Raw genomic sequence first — 16281 nt, 5'->3', positions numbered from 1 at the left:
TCTGTGAGAGGGATCAACGCTTTTTGGTTCCTGTTTGAGGACATTTTCAGTATCAGTGGGACTGGACGAGAGCCCCCACTGTTGCAGCGCACTCTGTGTGGAGCCTGAAACAGTTATACGGCCTGGAAAGGGGATTTTACGGCAGGGAGGGGCTCTACACGTGTTTGTGTGCTGCTGAAGCTGTGGCCATGGAGAAACCCGAGGAATCCCGCCCCGTGGAGGAACCGTGGAAGTGTGGCGACTGTGGGAAAGGCTTCCGTTTCCCGTCTGCCCTGGAGACTCATCGGCGCAGTCACACCGGGGAGAGGCCATTCCCTTTCACCGACTGCGGGAAGGCCTTCAGGTATTCCTCCCAACTGTTGGCCCACCAGCGGGTCCACACGGGGGAGAGGCCCTTCAGCTGCCCCGAGTGCGGGAAGGGCTTCAGCACATCTTCCACCCTGTTGAGGCATCAATGGATCCACACCGGGGAGAGGCCCTTCACCTGCTCTCAGTGCGGGAAGGGCTTCACCTACTCCTGCAACCTGCGGAATCACCAGCGAGTTCATGTGCCATCGCAGGGGGATTGAAGGAGTGACGGCCAAGTGCCATTATTGATTGGATATCAACCCGGTTCTGGGGACTCCCGGGTTCGAATCCCGCCACGACAGATGTGCAGAATTGGTATTCGGTCAGAAATGTGGAGTTCGGAATCTAACGATGAGACTGTTTCAGGGAGGGGGTGGTGCGGGGGAGAAAGCCCCCATCTGATTCACTCTCTCCCTTGTTAGGGAAGGGAACCGCCATTGTGGGAAAGGATTCACTCAGTCGTTCCAGCTGCATCCTTTACCCGGTCTGCCCTACACGTGACTCCAGACCCACAGCAGTCTGGTTGACTCTACACTGCCCCTTCCTGGCAAATGAGCGGGGAGAAACTTACTTGGAGACAGGGTATGGGTTGAAATTGCTGAGTGAGGCAATACTTCCTCCTGGTTACGGCTTTACCAAGGATCCGATTAAAAAGGGACAACTTGGTGCTGACCAATAGTAAAGACAGTGAGGGGGGTGGGACAGGGGAGGTGTGGTGTGTGCACTTTGACCTTGAGGTGCTCAAAAAGCAACTGCTTTTTCTCTGCCTTTTTCCTGGGTGGGGGGGATCTGAAGCTGTAACAAAGTTGGGTTGCAATAAAGGTTACCTGAACTTACTACCGGGCTCAGACTTTCATTGAAAGCTTTGAGCTCCAAGAGGTTTTTGTTTTAAAGCTGCTCATTTCTTTCAGCCTCCTGCACTAAGTTTAGAACATAGAACAAAGAACATAGAACAATACAGCGCACAACAGGCCCTTCGGCCCTCGATGTTGCGCCGACCTGTGAACTATTCTCAGTTCATTCCCCTACACTATCCCAAAATCAACCATGCGCTTATCTAAGGAATGTTTAAATCTCCCTAATGTGGCTGAGTTGACTACCTTAGCAGGTAGGGCAGTCCACGCCCTTACCACTCTCTGCATAAAGAACTTGCCTCTGACATCTGTCTTAAATCTATCACCCCTCAATTTGTAGTTCTGCCCCCTCGTACAAGCTGATGTCACCATACTAGGAAAGAGTCTTTCACTCTCAACCCTATCTAATCCTCTGATCATCTTATATGTCTCTATCAAATCCTCTCTTAGCCTTCTTCTTTGCAATGAGAACGGACCCAAGTCTCTCATCCTTTCCTCATAAGACCCTCCCTCCAGACCAGGCAACAACCTGGTAAATCTCCTCTGCACCGTTTCCAATGATTCCCACATCCTTCCTGAAATATGGGGACCAGAACTATACACAATATTCCAAGTGTGGCCGCACCAGAGTTTTGTATAGTTGCAGCGTGATATTGCGGTTCCCCGGAACTCAATCCCTCTACGAACGAAACCTAACACACCGTATGCCTTCTTAACAGCACTATCCACCTGCGTGGCAACTTTCAGGAATCTATGCACATGGACTCCAAGATCACTGCCTTCCTGTTATTCTTCCCAAAGTGAATCACCTCACATTTAGCTGCATTGAACTCCATTTGCTACCTCTCAGCCCAATTTTGCTGTTTATCCAAGTCCCCCTGCAACCTATAACATTCTTCCAAACTGTCCAGTACTCCACCGACTTTAGTGTCATCTGCAAATTAACTAATCCATCCACCTATGCCTGCGTCTAAGTCATTTATAAAAATGACAAACCGTAGTAGTCCCAAAACAGATCCTTGTGGCACACCACTAGTAACCAGACTCCAGGCTGAATATTTTGCATAAACCACCACTCGCTGCCTTCTTTCAGAAAGCCACTTTCTAATCCAAACTGCTTAATCACCCTCAATCCTATGCCTCTGCATTTTCTCCAACAGCCTACCATGTGGAACCTTTACGGAGGTCCATGTACACCACGTCAACTGCCCTACCCTCATCTACATGCTTGGTCACCTTCTCAAAAAGCGCAATGAGGTTTGTGAGACACGATCTGCCCTTGATGAAACCATGTTGACTATCTGAAATCAAATTGTTGCTTGCTAGATGATTATAAATCCGATCTCTAATTTTCCTTTCCAAAAGCTTTCCTTCAACAGAAGTAAGGCTCACTGGTCTATAATTACCTGGGTCATCTCTGCTGCCCTTCTTGAACAAGGGCACAACATTTGCAATCCTCCACTCTGGTACTAAACCTGTCGACAATGACGACTCAAATATCAAAGCCAAAAGTTCTGTGATCTCCTCCCTCACTTCCCAGAGAAACCTCGGATAAATCCCATTGGGCCCAGGGCACTTGTCTACTTTCACTCCTTCTAGAATTGATAACACCTGTGTGCAACTAACCTTGATCCTTTCGAGTCTAATATCTCGTACCTCATTCTTCTCCTCTGCAATATTCTCCTTTTCCTGAGTGAAGACCGATGAGAGATATTCATTAACACATCTCCAATCTCCACAGGGCCCACATTCAACTTCCCACTTCTGTCTTTGATTGGCCCTATTTCTACCCTAATCATCCTTTTATTCCTCACATACCTATAGAAAGCTTTCGGTTCTCCTTTATTCTATTTGATAATGACTGCTCATGTCCTCTCTTTGCTCTTAACTCTCTCTTTAAATCCTTCCTAGCTGATCTGTAACTCTCCATCGCCTCTTCTGAACCATCTTGCCTCATCAACACATAAGCCTCCTTCTTCTTTGTCACAAGAGATGCAATTTCTGTTGTAAACCATGGTTCCCTTACCTTATCACTTCCTGCCTGACAGGGACATACCTATCAAGGACACACAATATCTGTTCCTTAAACTAGCTCCACATTTCAATTGTTCCCATCCCCTGCATTTTGCTACCCTATTCTATGCATCCGAAGTCTTGCCTAATTGCATTATAATTTACCCTTGCCCCATCGATAACTCTTGACCTGCGGCATGTTCCTATCCCTTTACATCGCTAAATGAAACCTAACTGAATTATGGTCACTCTCTCCAAAGTGCTCACCTTCCACTAAATCAAACACCTGGCCTGGTTCATTACCAAGCACCAGATCCAGTGTGACCTCCCCGCCTGCACACACTGGACAAAAACTGATCCATACGACGTACTAGAGTGAAAGCATTTCCAGTCAATGTTGGGGAAGTTAAAGTCCCCCATAATGACCACCCTGTTCCTTTCACTCCTACCCAGAATAATTTTGCTAATCCCCTCTTCCACCTCCCTGGAACTCTGCGGAGGCCTATGAAAAAACTCCAAGCAGTGTGACCTCTCCTCTCCTGTTTCTAACCTCAGCCCACATTACCTGAGTAGATGAGTCCTCATCAAAAGTTCTGTCAGCCACCGTTATACTATCCTTGACTAACAAGGCCTCGCCTCTCCCTCTTTTACCGCCTTGGCTGTTCTTAATGAAAGATCAAAACCCTGGAACCTGCAACATTCATTCCTCACCCTGCTCTATCCATGTCTCCGAAATGGCCACAACATCCAAGTCCCAGGTACCTATCTGTGCTGCAAGCTCACCTACCTTATTGCGAATACTCTGGCGTTGAAGTAGACACACTTCAAACCAGTTTGCTGTCTGCCAGCACATTCCTGTGACCCTGAAATCCTGTCCCTGTGATTCCTACTCTCATCCTCCTATGCACTACAGCTACACCCCCGGTTCCCATCCCCCTGCTGATCTAGTTTAAAGCCACCCGAATAGCACCAGCAAATTTCCCACCCAGGATATTAGTACCCCTCTGGTTCAAGTGAAGACTGTCCTGTTTGTACAAGTCCCACCTTCCCCAGAATGAGCCCCAATTATCCAAAAACCTGAAACCCTCCCTCCTGCACCATCCTTGCAGCCACGTGTTCAGCTGATATATCTCCCTATTCCTTGCCTTGATATCACGTGGCACGGGTAACAAACCAGAGATAACCACTCTGTTTGTTCTAGCCCTCAGCTTCCACCCGAGCTCCCTGAAATCCTGCCTTACATCCCTATCCCTCTTTCTGTGGGAGATTAGAAATGTTGTTTTTGCAGATGGGTGAGGTGGGGTAGTGGGGGGAAGGGAAGCGAAATTATTGTGGCATGTAGCATACGTAAGGCTAAGACTTTAATGAATATAGAGGGTCTTTTCAAGAAAATAGTTTTAAGCTAGGAAATAACTTTAAAGTGTTGGAGTTGACCACAAAAAGAAGCAGCAGGGGCATTTCACAATAAAGCTTATAGTATGATAAGAGAAACTGGATAAAAGAACAAGCTGTAACAAACAAGGAACAAAGAATGGAGACAAGGACAGCAGGATGGCCAGATAAGAAAATAACTAACAAGTGAGGTAATTGGCTTATGATAGGATGGGAAAAGGGAGGCGTGATTCCGCAACTTGTAAACTGAATAAGAAAGCTAACAGTCTCTGTTTTGGTGTGCATTTCTGCTTGATTGCAGAAGCGTCTGGTACCTGCAAGACTGTAATAAATTGTTCGTGTTTCCAAGGCTTTGTCTCACGCTGATTGATTTGTGAGTGAGTTCTGTTTCTCACAATTGGGGGCCTCGTTCCGGGATGCAAAACTCAGAATGCTTGACACTCTTGGGATGACGGGGAGGTGTACCTCGCCGATTTCGGTGATCTCCGACTCCCTTGCTTGTCGTTCGCGGTTTGGGCGAGTACGATCCGGACTGGGAGATTTATGGCCGGACGTCCAGAAGAATATTCAAAAGCTCAAGGAGTCGTTGCGGGAAGCTCAAAGTGTCTGTGAGATACGGTGTCTGTGTGTGTGAGAGAGAGAGAGAGAAACAGAAAGAGCTGTACAGCAACTAGAAAGTTTAACCCGGTGTGATTTGGTTTGAATGCACATTTGTTTGTTGGTGATTGAATGTTTCTGCTTTGTTCCCTGGAGCTCGAGATCCGGGACTGTTTTGAATCTGATTTCTGCTATGGAAATTTTAACATGATTTCTTTTAAGGTTAAGGATTTTACAGATTATAAAATAAAATGTTAACTCCTGTTCTTTTTACAGGTCATGACTGCCTTACTATCAGTTTCTAACTAATCTCTTTTATCCTTACATAAAAGTGATTTATGGAGAACAGTTGAAGTCTCAAAAAGCATATAGTTGGTCAGATTAATTGGACGAGTAAGGTGTCTAGTCAGGACCCTGAAGGGGGTGTGGAAGAAGGTGACACCGGACCTCGTTAAGATTAATTAAATTAGCAACAATGGGAGGCACGGGGAGTTGCCTGGGTAACGATCGATCTGTAAATAATGTTAAAGGGGAATATATTTCACCCGACAGTCCTTTGGGGAGAATGTTGGGAAATTGGGAACACAACTCCTGGACGCGGGGGAAAGATAAGGCTATAATAGTAAACTACTATTGTTGTTTTGTCTGGACTAGAGAAAGTATTAAGGCGCCTGGTATTTTTTGGCCCAAATATGGGTCCGATGAGGATTGGCTGTGTCAAGATCTTAATATATATGTCAATTGGAAAGAAGCGTACAGTCAAAAAGAGTCCGATTATGCGGTTTGTTGGATAGGGAGCGCAGGAGTAAAATTATGTCCCATGAATAGGGAGGAATCTGGGAAAGAACAGAAAAAGAATGAAAAAGGGAAGCCACAATGGGATCCGTTGATGTGTTTGCCGCCCCATATACTACTCCCCGGAACGAGCCTCCAGCTCCCGAAGTAGAACCGAGCCCAGACACAGAAATGGGAACGGACTCTGAACTAAAAGATGCAGAACCTGGGGGGGTGGGGGGGGGGGGAGCAGAGTCACTCGAGCCACCACACGTAAAGGAGGGGCAGAGATATTGGAAAATGTAAAATTATGTCCCTTACGAGAGGTTCCGATTGGGGAAGGTACAATCGGATATGTAAATGCTCCCTTAACTAGCAGTGAAGTTAGGGTCTTTACAAAGGAAATGAAAAGTTTAATAGAGGATCCGGTTGGACGAGCCGAACAATTAGAGCAATTCCTAGGGCCTAATTTATATACCTGGGGAGAACTGATGGCAATTTTAGGAACGTTATTTTCAGGGGAAGAACGAGGTATGATCAGGAGAGCGGCTTTACAGGAATGGGAAAAGAGGCACCCAGTTGGGGAAGAAGGGGCCACAGCAGAACAGAAATTCCCAAATGTTGACCCACATTGGGAAAATAATGACAGAGAAGACAGGGAGTCAATGCGGGATCTATGAGAAATGGGAATATTAGGAATTAAAGAGGCGGCACCAAGATCATAAAACTTTGTTAAGGCCTTTGAAGTACGACAAGAGAAGGATGGAACCCCTTCTGCATTTCTTAAAAGGCTCAAGGAGGCCACAAGGAAATGTTTGGGAATGGATCCCGATAATCAGATAGCACAGAGACACTTAAAGGTCCAGTTTGTAACGAAATCATGGCCGGACATACAAAAGAAATTACAGAAATTAGATGGATGGAGTGAAAGACAGATGGAAGAAGTGTTACGAGAGGCACAGAAAGTGTATGTGAAAAGGGAAGACGAGAAGCAGAAACAGAAAGCCAAAATGATGGTGGAGGCAGTAGAAGAAATAACAAAAAGGAGACTGGGGTCAAGGGATAACAGGAAGGGTAGGGGAGGACACGAAAGACAAGGGTCAGATACCTGGGAAAGGAGGCAACAAACCAGAGATAACCACTCTGTTTGTTCTAGCCCTCAGCTTCCACCCTTGCTCCCTGAAAGCCTGCCTTACATCCCTATCCCTCTTTGTTTTGTGGTTCGCACTGCTGCCTTACAGCGCCAGAGCCCCAGGTTCAATTCCCCTCCCACGTCTGCGCGGATATCCTCCCATTTTCCAAAGACGTGCAGGTTAAGGTGAATTTGCCAAGCTAAATTGCCCCGTAGTGTTAGGTGACGGGGAATGGGGCTGGGTGTTTTGCTCTTCGGCGGGTCGGTGTGGACTTGTTGACCCGAAGGGCCTGTTTCCACACTGGAGGGAATCTGATCTAAAGTTCTGGAATTTATATATTGAGGAACTGCAACCCATTCTAAAAGATGAAGGACTCAGCAGCGGTCCAGGTTTGTTCCAAATATTGCATCGGTTGCATGACACTGTGATGTTTTGCAATTAATTCTGTGTCTTAGGATCCTGCAGCACAGCTACCCGCAGAAGGAGCAGCGCTGCTGAAGCCAGTGCTTCCAAATACACCAGGGTGGGCGGGGTGTACCAGAAGGGGCGGGGTTTAGATTGGAGGGCGGCGGAGCACATGGGCGGGGCGTGTCTCGTGAGAGGGTCGCGAGCTAGTAGGCGGGGCAAGGCGGCGATACTGGAGGCGCGCGGCTTTGTGGGCGGTTGCGCGTGAGGGCAGGGGGCGTGGTTTGACTCGGCGGGGTCCGCGGCGTAGGGGCGGGGTTTGGTTCGCGAGTTGGAAAGGAGTTTGTGTCCAAGAGGCGGGGCTTGGTATCGATGGGGCGGGTTTACATGCAGCGTTCCAAAGTGCGGGGTGAACGAACTGCGTTCGGAAGGGGCGGGGTTTACGAGCTGCGTTCGGAAGGGACGGGGTTAACGATCTGCGTCCGGAAGGGGCGGGGTTAACGATCTGCGTGCGGAAGGGGCGGGGTTTATGTGACCCTTTGGCGTAGGATGGGGCGGGACCAGCACCAGGGGGTGTGGCGACCCTGAAGCCGGAAGTGTGCCAGTGGCCTGTTTCCTCCGCAGGAGCCTCGGCTGCAGCAAGTAAGGTAAAGCTTTACCAATATTTCCTTTTACAGAGTTGGTATTTAATAACCAGTAATGGCTACTCAATATCATCATAAAGTCCCAAAATGCAATTCTTTTCAATCCATAGCAGATAAGCACGAAGAGTTAATTTTCTACGGGATTGAACAGCCTCAGCACTAAAATGGTCTCACAAGGGAACGGCTGTGAATGTTATCACTTGGTGTCCTGTTCACACAGATTCACCGATGCTGAGGCAAACGTTCTTAATTGCCTCACAGCATCCTGTTATCGCTTGGTGAGCCCAGGTGTCCCTATCTTTAAGTTCTCTCCTCTTTCTGAGCCTTCCTGCCTGTTTATTTTCTAGTGCAGTAAATGTATTCAATAATTCAGCATTACATTTTAGTCTGAATGTTTAAAGACAGGTTTTAAGGCGATAGACTTTATCACCCAGATGCCCACACCCTCATCCCTCCCTTTGATTGCACCGCGATCACTGAAAGAGAAGGCTCGTCCAAACGAATGCCCTTCAAGATGGTCCAGCCATCAACATCCTGTAGAGCGGCACCACCATCTTCGCAGCTCATCTGGTCATATTTATCATCGCCATCGACACGTGTGGGTGAGCCATCAGATTGCAAAAGGAGCATCTTCTGGGGCAAATCTATATCAGTAAGGGACCTCATAAGCATAGCAATTAAATACCTAACAATACCACTACTGACAAACAAACATAGCTAAATTGATAAACCAATTGTACCATGAGCCCGATCTGCAGTTTCCCCAACTGGTCCCTTCAGTCATTCTGTCAAGGAATGCCTGGATATCTTCTTGTATCTTAGTAATATTGCCAGTGAGATCGGGAATGGCCATAGTGCATTTATCTTGGACAATGGGGAAGACCTTAGCCTCCTCGGCAAGTATATAGTCGAAGGCATACCGATTCTGCACAGAGTAAAGACACAGGTCTGATAATCCCAGTTTACTCTGTTTCAGAGCCTCTTTAGTCTTATTTCCACGAATGGTCAGGCGGCAAAAGAGGGAATTGCGGTTCTGTTGACTTGTCACCCCTGCCGATCCTTCCAACCCCAGGGTACTCTGGATTCCCCAGCCTATCGGGTGTCCTGTATTGTCACCCAGTCCCTTGGGATCCTTCCAGTTGGAGCAAGGTTGGCTGACACCGACCGCTGCATCCACCTGAGATGGAGGTTCCATTGACTTGTCCACTGGCCAGGACAAGGTACTGTTGTGGGAACAAGGGCTCCGATAGTGACCTTATGAGGGACATCTTTGCCATCTAGACCAAGCAAATTGGTAGCTTTACCTTAGCTGAAGAAATAATAGTCTGGTTTGGTGTATATTAGGGAGAGTTTGTCAAAATAGGTTACTGAAATGTTACAGCAGGGGGTCTGGTCAGGTCTACAGGAGTAAAGGGTTGACGTTTTGCAAGAGGAGTTGCTTGAGTGCTGTAAAAAATGGGCCAAGTGACTCGAGCACTCGCACTGTATGGGAGACAATGGTCCTCAGAATGCTGTTCCCATTGGGCTCTCCCTTAGCTCTATTGTACATGGTCTTGGTGACAGTATCAGGTTCTGAAAAGAGAAAAGGCCTATAAATGTGCAAGGGAAGGGTTCCATTCCAGGTCCATGTGCCGCATAAGGCCTGCTGTACCCCAGCCAGTGTTACACCAGCTGTTTGTATACACAGACCGGAGGTATTGGAAAGTGATATTTCTCTTCACGGGGTCGGCAGTAGGAAGTCTGATGAATAGAATGGAATCGGGGACTGGGGACGGGTCAAGTAAGTCATCTACCGATAGAGTGGAGTAACATACTACTGCCTCTGGGGTGAAGAGCATTCTGTGGGCCTGTATAAATAAGTTGTTTGTGGATTGAGGAGTTTCCCCTATCAGGCTTCCCTTTTCTCGAGTTGGCCCGACCTGCAAAAAGGGATGGTGTTCCTGGGCGTCCTTAAAATATTTACCGTAATAACGGGGTTGATCATTTTTAACCGCACGAGGCTTGCGTCTGCAGGTAAAATCAAAAAACATGATAACTCTCACTGATTTCTACCGTCCAGATGGACCATCTGGTCTTTCTGATGTAAGAGTCCATTGCAATAATCAATCTTCATCACGTTCCACACGTCAAAGGCGTCTGGTCCGCACTGGATGACATCTCCTCAGCATGGGTGGTGGATAATCTCTGATCATTCCTGGTCGCATCCATACTTAGTGGCTTTCCCCATCAGGATGTTGTACGTGATCAGAAAGGTGTGGAGATAGGCGATCCCCCACATGTCCCTCCTCTTAGTTCAAGTATCTGTAATAATATTAACATTAGAACAACAGCAAGATTCAAAAACCCAACTGGACAGGGTCCACTCCTTTTGTTGGGATTCCAGGATTCTCTCCTCCTCTTCCCCCCTTTTGATTGGTGCGGTCAATCAATTTACAGTGGTGCAGGTGGACCCAAGCTGAGCGCCCAGCGACTGTGACCGCTGTATGGGTGGGAAGTAAAACCTGGAAGGGGCCATCCCAACGAGAATGGAGACCTTTGCCAGCCCAGTTCTTGACGAGCGCCAACGAACCAGGCTCTACCCGTGACAAGGCTGAAAGGGAAGGAACATCGCTGTAGGCTGCATGCTCCTGGGAGTGAAAGGCACGCATCACGTTAGTTAGAGCAAGAACATAACCAATCATTGCTTCGGTCATGTGGTGGAAGTGGACTGAGAAGGGTGCCGAATCGTTCCAAGGGGTACGGAGGGGGTGACCAGAGAGACTCTCAGCTGGAGACAGTCGTGTCTTGCCCGCAGACATGGATCGCATCTGGAATAAGGCCACAGGGATTAGCATAACCAGGAGAGGCCATACTCTGCCACTAATTTGGCAAGTTTAGTCTTGAGTCTGGCTAAAACATTCAACAAGGTCGGCCGCCTGAGGATAAGCACCATGCAGTTGCCGACAAATACAAAGCTGGGAACAGAGTTCTCCGTTAATATTACCTACAAAGTTGGTCCATTGTACGAGCTAATGCACGCAGGTATACTGAAGCGGGGAATTATTTCCTTAAACAAAATCTTCACCACAGTCTCAGCAGTAGCATTAGGAGGAGGTTAGGCTTCAATGCACTTCGAAAAGACATCAACAATAAGCAAAACACATTTATAGCAACTCAACTCATTTCTCCAACTCAATGAAGTCCAGTTGAAGTGTCTCCAAGGGACCCTCCAGCAAGGGAGTTCTCGTAGAGATACTTGAACTAAGAGGTGGGGGATCGCCTACCCATGGACCTGTTTGATCACGTACAACATCCTGATCGGGAAAGCCACTGACTGAGTATCGATGCGATCTGGAACGATCTAAGATTATCCTGATGTCATCTGGTGCACCAGATCAGACGCTTTCAACGTGGAGTCGCTTGAACGATGGCGTGAGCTGCCAGAGGAAGTGGTGGGTGCTGGTACGATGACAAGTTAAAAGGCTCCTGGACTGGCATCTGAATATGAAGGGTTCAGATGGGTCAGGGCCAAGTGATGGCAAATGCAACTGGAGTCATAGAGATGTACAGCACAGAAACAGACCCTTCGGTCCAACCCGTCCTTGCTGACAAAATAGCCAACCCAATTTAGTCCCAGCTGCCAGCATCCGGCCCAGATAGAGGCCAAGTGATGGCAAACGTGACTAGGTTAATTTAGGATATGTGGGCAGGTTGGGCCAAAGCGTCTGTTTCCGTGCTGTGTGACTCTAATTGTCTTCAGTGAAAGCAGAAGTGTGGTTGTGAAGGCTGGACTTTCAGAGCATGTTTTGCCCTGACTGGGAGCAGAAGAGTTTGACTGAAGTGTGTTGGTGTTAATGCCTTGATGTCTCATTTTGCTCCCACCTTCTCGGGGTCGATAACCATTTTGTGTCTGGTCCTTCCTCAAGAAGCTGCGTTGCAGGTTCACCCTGAATTGACACTTTTTTTTTTGCTTCCCAAAATCAGACCTGCTCACGCTCAGCAGTATCCCAGCGTTGTGAAAGATATTAACTTTCAGGTGGAGGTATCCAAAATTCAGAGAGATGTCAGTCTTGATGTTTTTGCTTTTTCTGCCCCTGTAAGATCCTGAATCAGCGCCTTAAGCGGAATTAGTTAGAGCTGAGTGAGAACAGAGGGGGAGAGAGAGTGGGATGGTGCTTTCAATTTTGTGGAACAACAAAAGAATATTCCACAGAAAATAGAATTGCTTGTTCTGAATTTCTACCCTGCACTGATAGTGATGGCTTTTGTAATCTCTTTTTACAGAGTATTTGAAAATCTGAAGACTGAAGTTTCAAAATCAACAGATGAAGGGCTTATGCCCGAAACATTGACTCTCCTGCTCCTCGGATGCTGCCTGACCTGCTGTGCTTTTCCAGCGCCACATTTTTTGACTGACTCTCCAGCGTCTGCAGTCCTCACTTTGATGTCAATGTCTGATAGTCACTCAATCCATCGGGACCGCAACGATTTTTGACTGTGATTTCTGTGAGAGGGATCAACGCTTTTTGGTTCCTGTTTGAGGACGTTTTCAGTATCAGTGGGACTGGAAGAGAGCCCCCACTGTTGCAGCGCACTGTGCGTGGAGCCGGAAACAGTTATACGGCCTGGAAAGGGGATTTCACGGCACGGAGGGGCTCTAAACGTGTTTGTGTGCAGCTGAAGCTGTGGCTATGGAGAAACCCGAGGAATCCCGCCCCGTGGAGAAACCGTGGAAGTGTGGCGACTGTGGGAAAGGCTTCCGTGTCCCGTCTGCCCTGGAGACTCATCGGCGCAGTCACACTGGGGAGAGGCCATTCCCCTGCACCGACTGCGGGAAGGCCTTCAGACATTCCTCTTACCTGTTGGCCCACCAGCGGGTCCACACGGGGGAGAGGCCCTTCAGCTGCCCAGAGTGCGGGAAGGCCTTCAGCACATCCTCCCACCTGCTGAGCCACCAGCGTGTACACACGGGGGAGAGGCCCTTCAGCTGCCCAGAGTGTGGGAAGGCCTTTACCCAGGCCTCCACCCTGCTGAGGCACAAGCGGGTCCATACGGGGGAAAGGCCTTTCAGCTGTCCCGAGTGCGGGAAGGCCTTCAGCAATTCCTCCACCCTGCTGACCCACCAGCATGTTCACACGGGGGAGAGGCCCTTCAGTTGCCCTGAATGCGGGAAGACCTTTACCCAGGTCTCCAACCTGCTGAGGCACCAGCGTGTCCATACGGGGGAAAGGCCTTTCAGTTGCCCTGAATGCGGGAAGGCCTTCAGCGATTCCTCCACCCTGTGGAGTCACCGGCATGTCCACACGGGGGAGATGCCGTTCACCTGCTCTCAGTGTGGGAAGGGCTTCACCTGCTCCTCCAATCTGCGGAGCCACCAGCGTATCCACACGGGGGAGAGGCCCTTCAGCTGCCCCAAGTGCGGGAAGGCCTTCAGCAATTCCTGCGCCCTGTTGAGGCACCAGCATGTCCACACCGGGGAGGGGCCGTTCACCTGCTCTCGGTGCGGGAAGGGCTTCACCTGCTCCTCCACCCTGCAGAGCCACCAGCGGATCCACACAGGGGAGAGACCCTTCAGCTGCTCTCAGTGCGGGAAGGCCTTTACCCACGTCTCCTCCCTGATGACCCACCAGCGTATCCACACGGGGGAGAGGCCGTTCACCTGCTCTCAATGCGGGAAGGGCTTCACCTGCTCCTTCAACCTCCAGACCCACCAGCGGGTCCACACGGGGGAGAGGCCCTTTAGCTGCCCAGAGTGCGGGAAGGCCTTTACCCAGGTCTCTACCCTGCTGAGGCACCAGCGGGTCCACACGGGGGAGAGGCCCTTCAGCTGCCCCGAGTGCAGGAAGGCCTTCAGGAATTCGTCCACCCTGCTGGCCCACCAGCGGGTCCACACGGGGGAGAGGCCCTTCAGCTGCCCCGAGTGCAGGAAGGGCTTCAGGTATTCCTCCCACCTGCTGACCCACCGGCGGGTCCACACGGGGGAGAGGCCCTTCAGCTGCCCAGAGTGCGGGAAGGCCTTTACTCAGGTCTCCACCCTGCTGAGGCACCAGCGGATCCAAACCGGAGAGAGGCCGTTCACTTGCTCTCAGTGCGGGAAGGGCTTCACCTACTCCTCCAACCTGCGGAAACACCAGCGAGTTCACGTGCCATCACAGGGGGATTGAAGAAGTGACGGCCGAGAGCCATTATCGATTGGACTATCAACCCGGTTCTGGGGACTCCCGGGTTTGAATCCCCCCACGACAGATGGCAGAATTGGCATTCGGTCAGAAATGTGGAGTTCGGAATCTAACGATGAGACTGTTTCAGGGAGGGGGTGGTGCGGGGGAGAAAGCCCCCATCTGATTCACTCTCTCCCTTGTTAGGGAAGGGAACCGCCATTGTGGGAAAGGATTCACTCAGTCGTTCCAGCTGCATCCTTTACCCGGTCTGCCCGACACGTGACTCCAGACCCACAGCAGTCTGGTTGACACTACACTGCCCCTTCCTGGCAAATGAGCGGGGAGAAACTTACTTGGAGACAAGGTATGGGTTGAAATTGCTGAGTGAGGCAATACTTCCTCCTGGTTACGGTTGTACCAAGGATCCAATTACAAAGGGACAACTTGGTGCTGGCCAATAGTAAAGACAGTGAGGGGGGTGGGACAGGGGAGGTGTGGTGTGTGCACTTTCACCTTGAGGTGCTCAAAAGCAACTGCTTTTTCTTTGCCTTTTTGCTGGGGGGGATCTGAAGCTGTAACAAAGTTGGGTTGCAATAAAGGTTACCTGAACTTACCACTGGGCTCAGACTCTCATTGAAAGCTTTGAGCTCCAAGAGGTTTTTGTTTTAAAGCTGCTCATTTCTTTCAGTCTCCTGCACTAAGTTTAGAACATAGAACAATACAGCGCACAACAGGCCCTTCAGCCCTCGATATTACGCAACCTGTGAACTATTCTCAGCTCGTTCCCTGACACTATCCCAAAATCAACCATGCGCTTACCTTAGGATTGTTTAAATCTCCCTAATGTGGCTGAGTTGACTACCTTAGCAGGTAGGGCATTCCACGCCCTTACCACTCTCTGCATAAAGAACTTGCCTCTGACATCTGTCTTAAATCTATCACCCTTCAATTTGTAGTTATGCCCCCTCGTACAAGCTGACGTCACTATCCTAGGAAAGAGTCTTTCACTGTCTACCCTATATAATCCTCTGATCATCTTATATGTCTCTATCAAATCACCTCTTAGCCTCCTCCTTTCCAATGAGAACGGACCCAAGTCTCTCAGCCTTTCCTCATAAGACCCTCCCTCCAGACCAGGCAACAACCTGGTAAATCTCTTCTGCACCGTTTCCAATGCTTCCCACATCCTTCCTGAAATATGGGGCCAGAACTATACACAATATTCCAAGCGTTTTGTATAGTTGCAGCGTGATATTGCGGTTCCCCGGAACTCAATCCCTCTACGAACGAAACCTAACACACTGTATGCCTTCTTCACAGCACTATCCACCTGAGTGGCAACTTTCAGGGATCTATGCACATGGACTCCAAGATCACTGGCTTCCTGTTATTCTTTCCAAAGTGAATCACCTCATATTTAGCTGCATTGAACTCCATTTGCCACCTCTCAGCCCAATTCTGCTAATCCATCCACCTCTGCCTGCACCTAAGTAATTTTAAAAATGACAAACCGCAGAAGTCCCAAAACATATCCTTGTGGCACAACACTAGTAACCGGACTCCAGGCTGAATATTTTCCATAAACCACCACTCGCTGCCTTCTTTCAGTGCCAGTTTCTAATCCAAACTGCTAAATCACCCTCAATCCCATGCCTCTGCATTTTCTCCAACATCCTACCATGTGGAACCTTTACGGAGGTCCATGTTCACCACGTCAACTGCCCTATCCTCATCTACATGCTTGGTCACCTTCTCAAAAAACTCTAAGGTTTGTGAGCCACGATCTGCCCTTGATGAAACCATGTTGACTATCTGAAATCAAATTGTTGCTTGCTAGATGATTATAAATCCGATCTCTAATATTCCTTTCCAAAAGCTTTCCTTCAACAGAAGTAAGGCTCACTGGTCTATAATTACCTGGGTCATCTCTGCTGCCCTTCTTGAACAAGGGCACAACATTTGCAATCCTCCACTCTGGTAC

General features: G+C 49.0%; 1 protein-coding gene across 1 annotated transcript; it reads left to right on the top strand.

The window, feature by feature from the left end:
* The first annotated feature begins 8102 nt into the window (after positions 1 to 8102).
* Positions 8103 to 16281, top strand: LOC148143447 (uncharacterized). Its single transcript, XM_087974164.1, has 2 exons — positions 8103 to 8163; positions 12424 to 16281. Exon 2 carries the CDS (start codon positions 12831 to 12833, stop codon positions 14301 to 14303), a length of 1473 nt encoding a protein of 490 aa, XP_087830290.1. The 5' UTR covers positions 8103 to 8163; positions 12424 to 12830; the 3' UTR covers positions 14304 to 16281.

The sequence above is a fragment of the Chiloscyllium plagiosum genome, unplaced genomic scaffold, assembly GCF_037043375.1.
Source record: "Chiloscyllium plagiosum isolate Xiang-an unplaced genomic scaffold, Cpla_swu_hap1 HiC_scaffold_27, whole genome shotgun sequence".
Classification (NCBI taxonomy): domain Eukaryota; kingdom Metazoa; phylum Chordata; class Chondrichthyes; order Orectolobiformes; family Hemiscylliidae; genus Chiloscyllium; species Chiloscyllium plagiosum.
Note: the sequence above shows the minus strand (reverse complement) of the source record. Positions and strands in the feature narration are given on the sequence as shown.

Coding starts and splice junctions, on each gene's coding strand:
- LOC148143447 (XM_087974164.1), top strand. CDS start 12,831: ATGGAGAAACCCGAGGAATCCCGCCCCGTGGAGAAACCGTGGAAGTGT.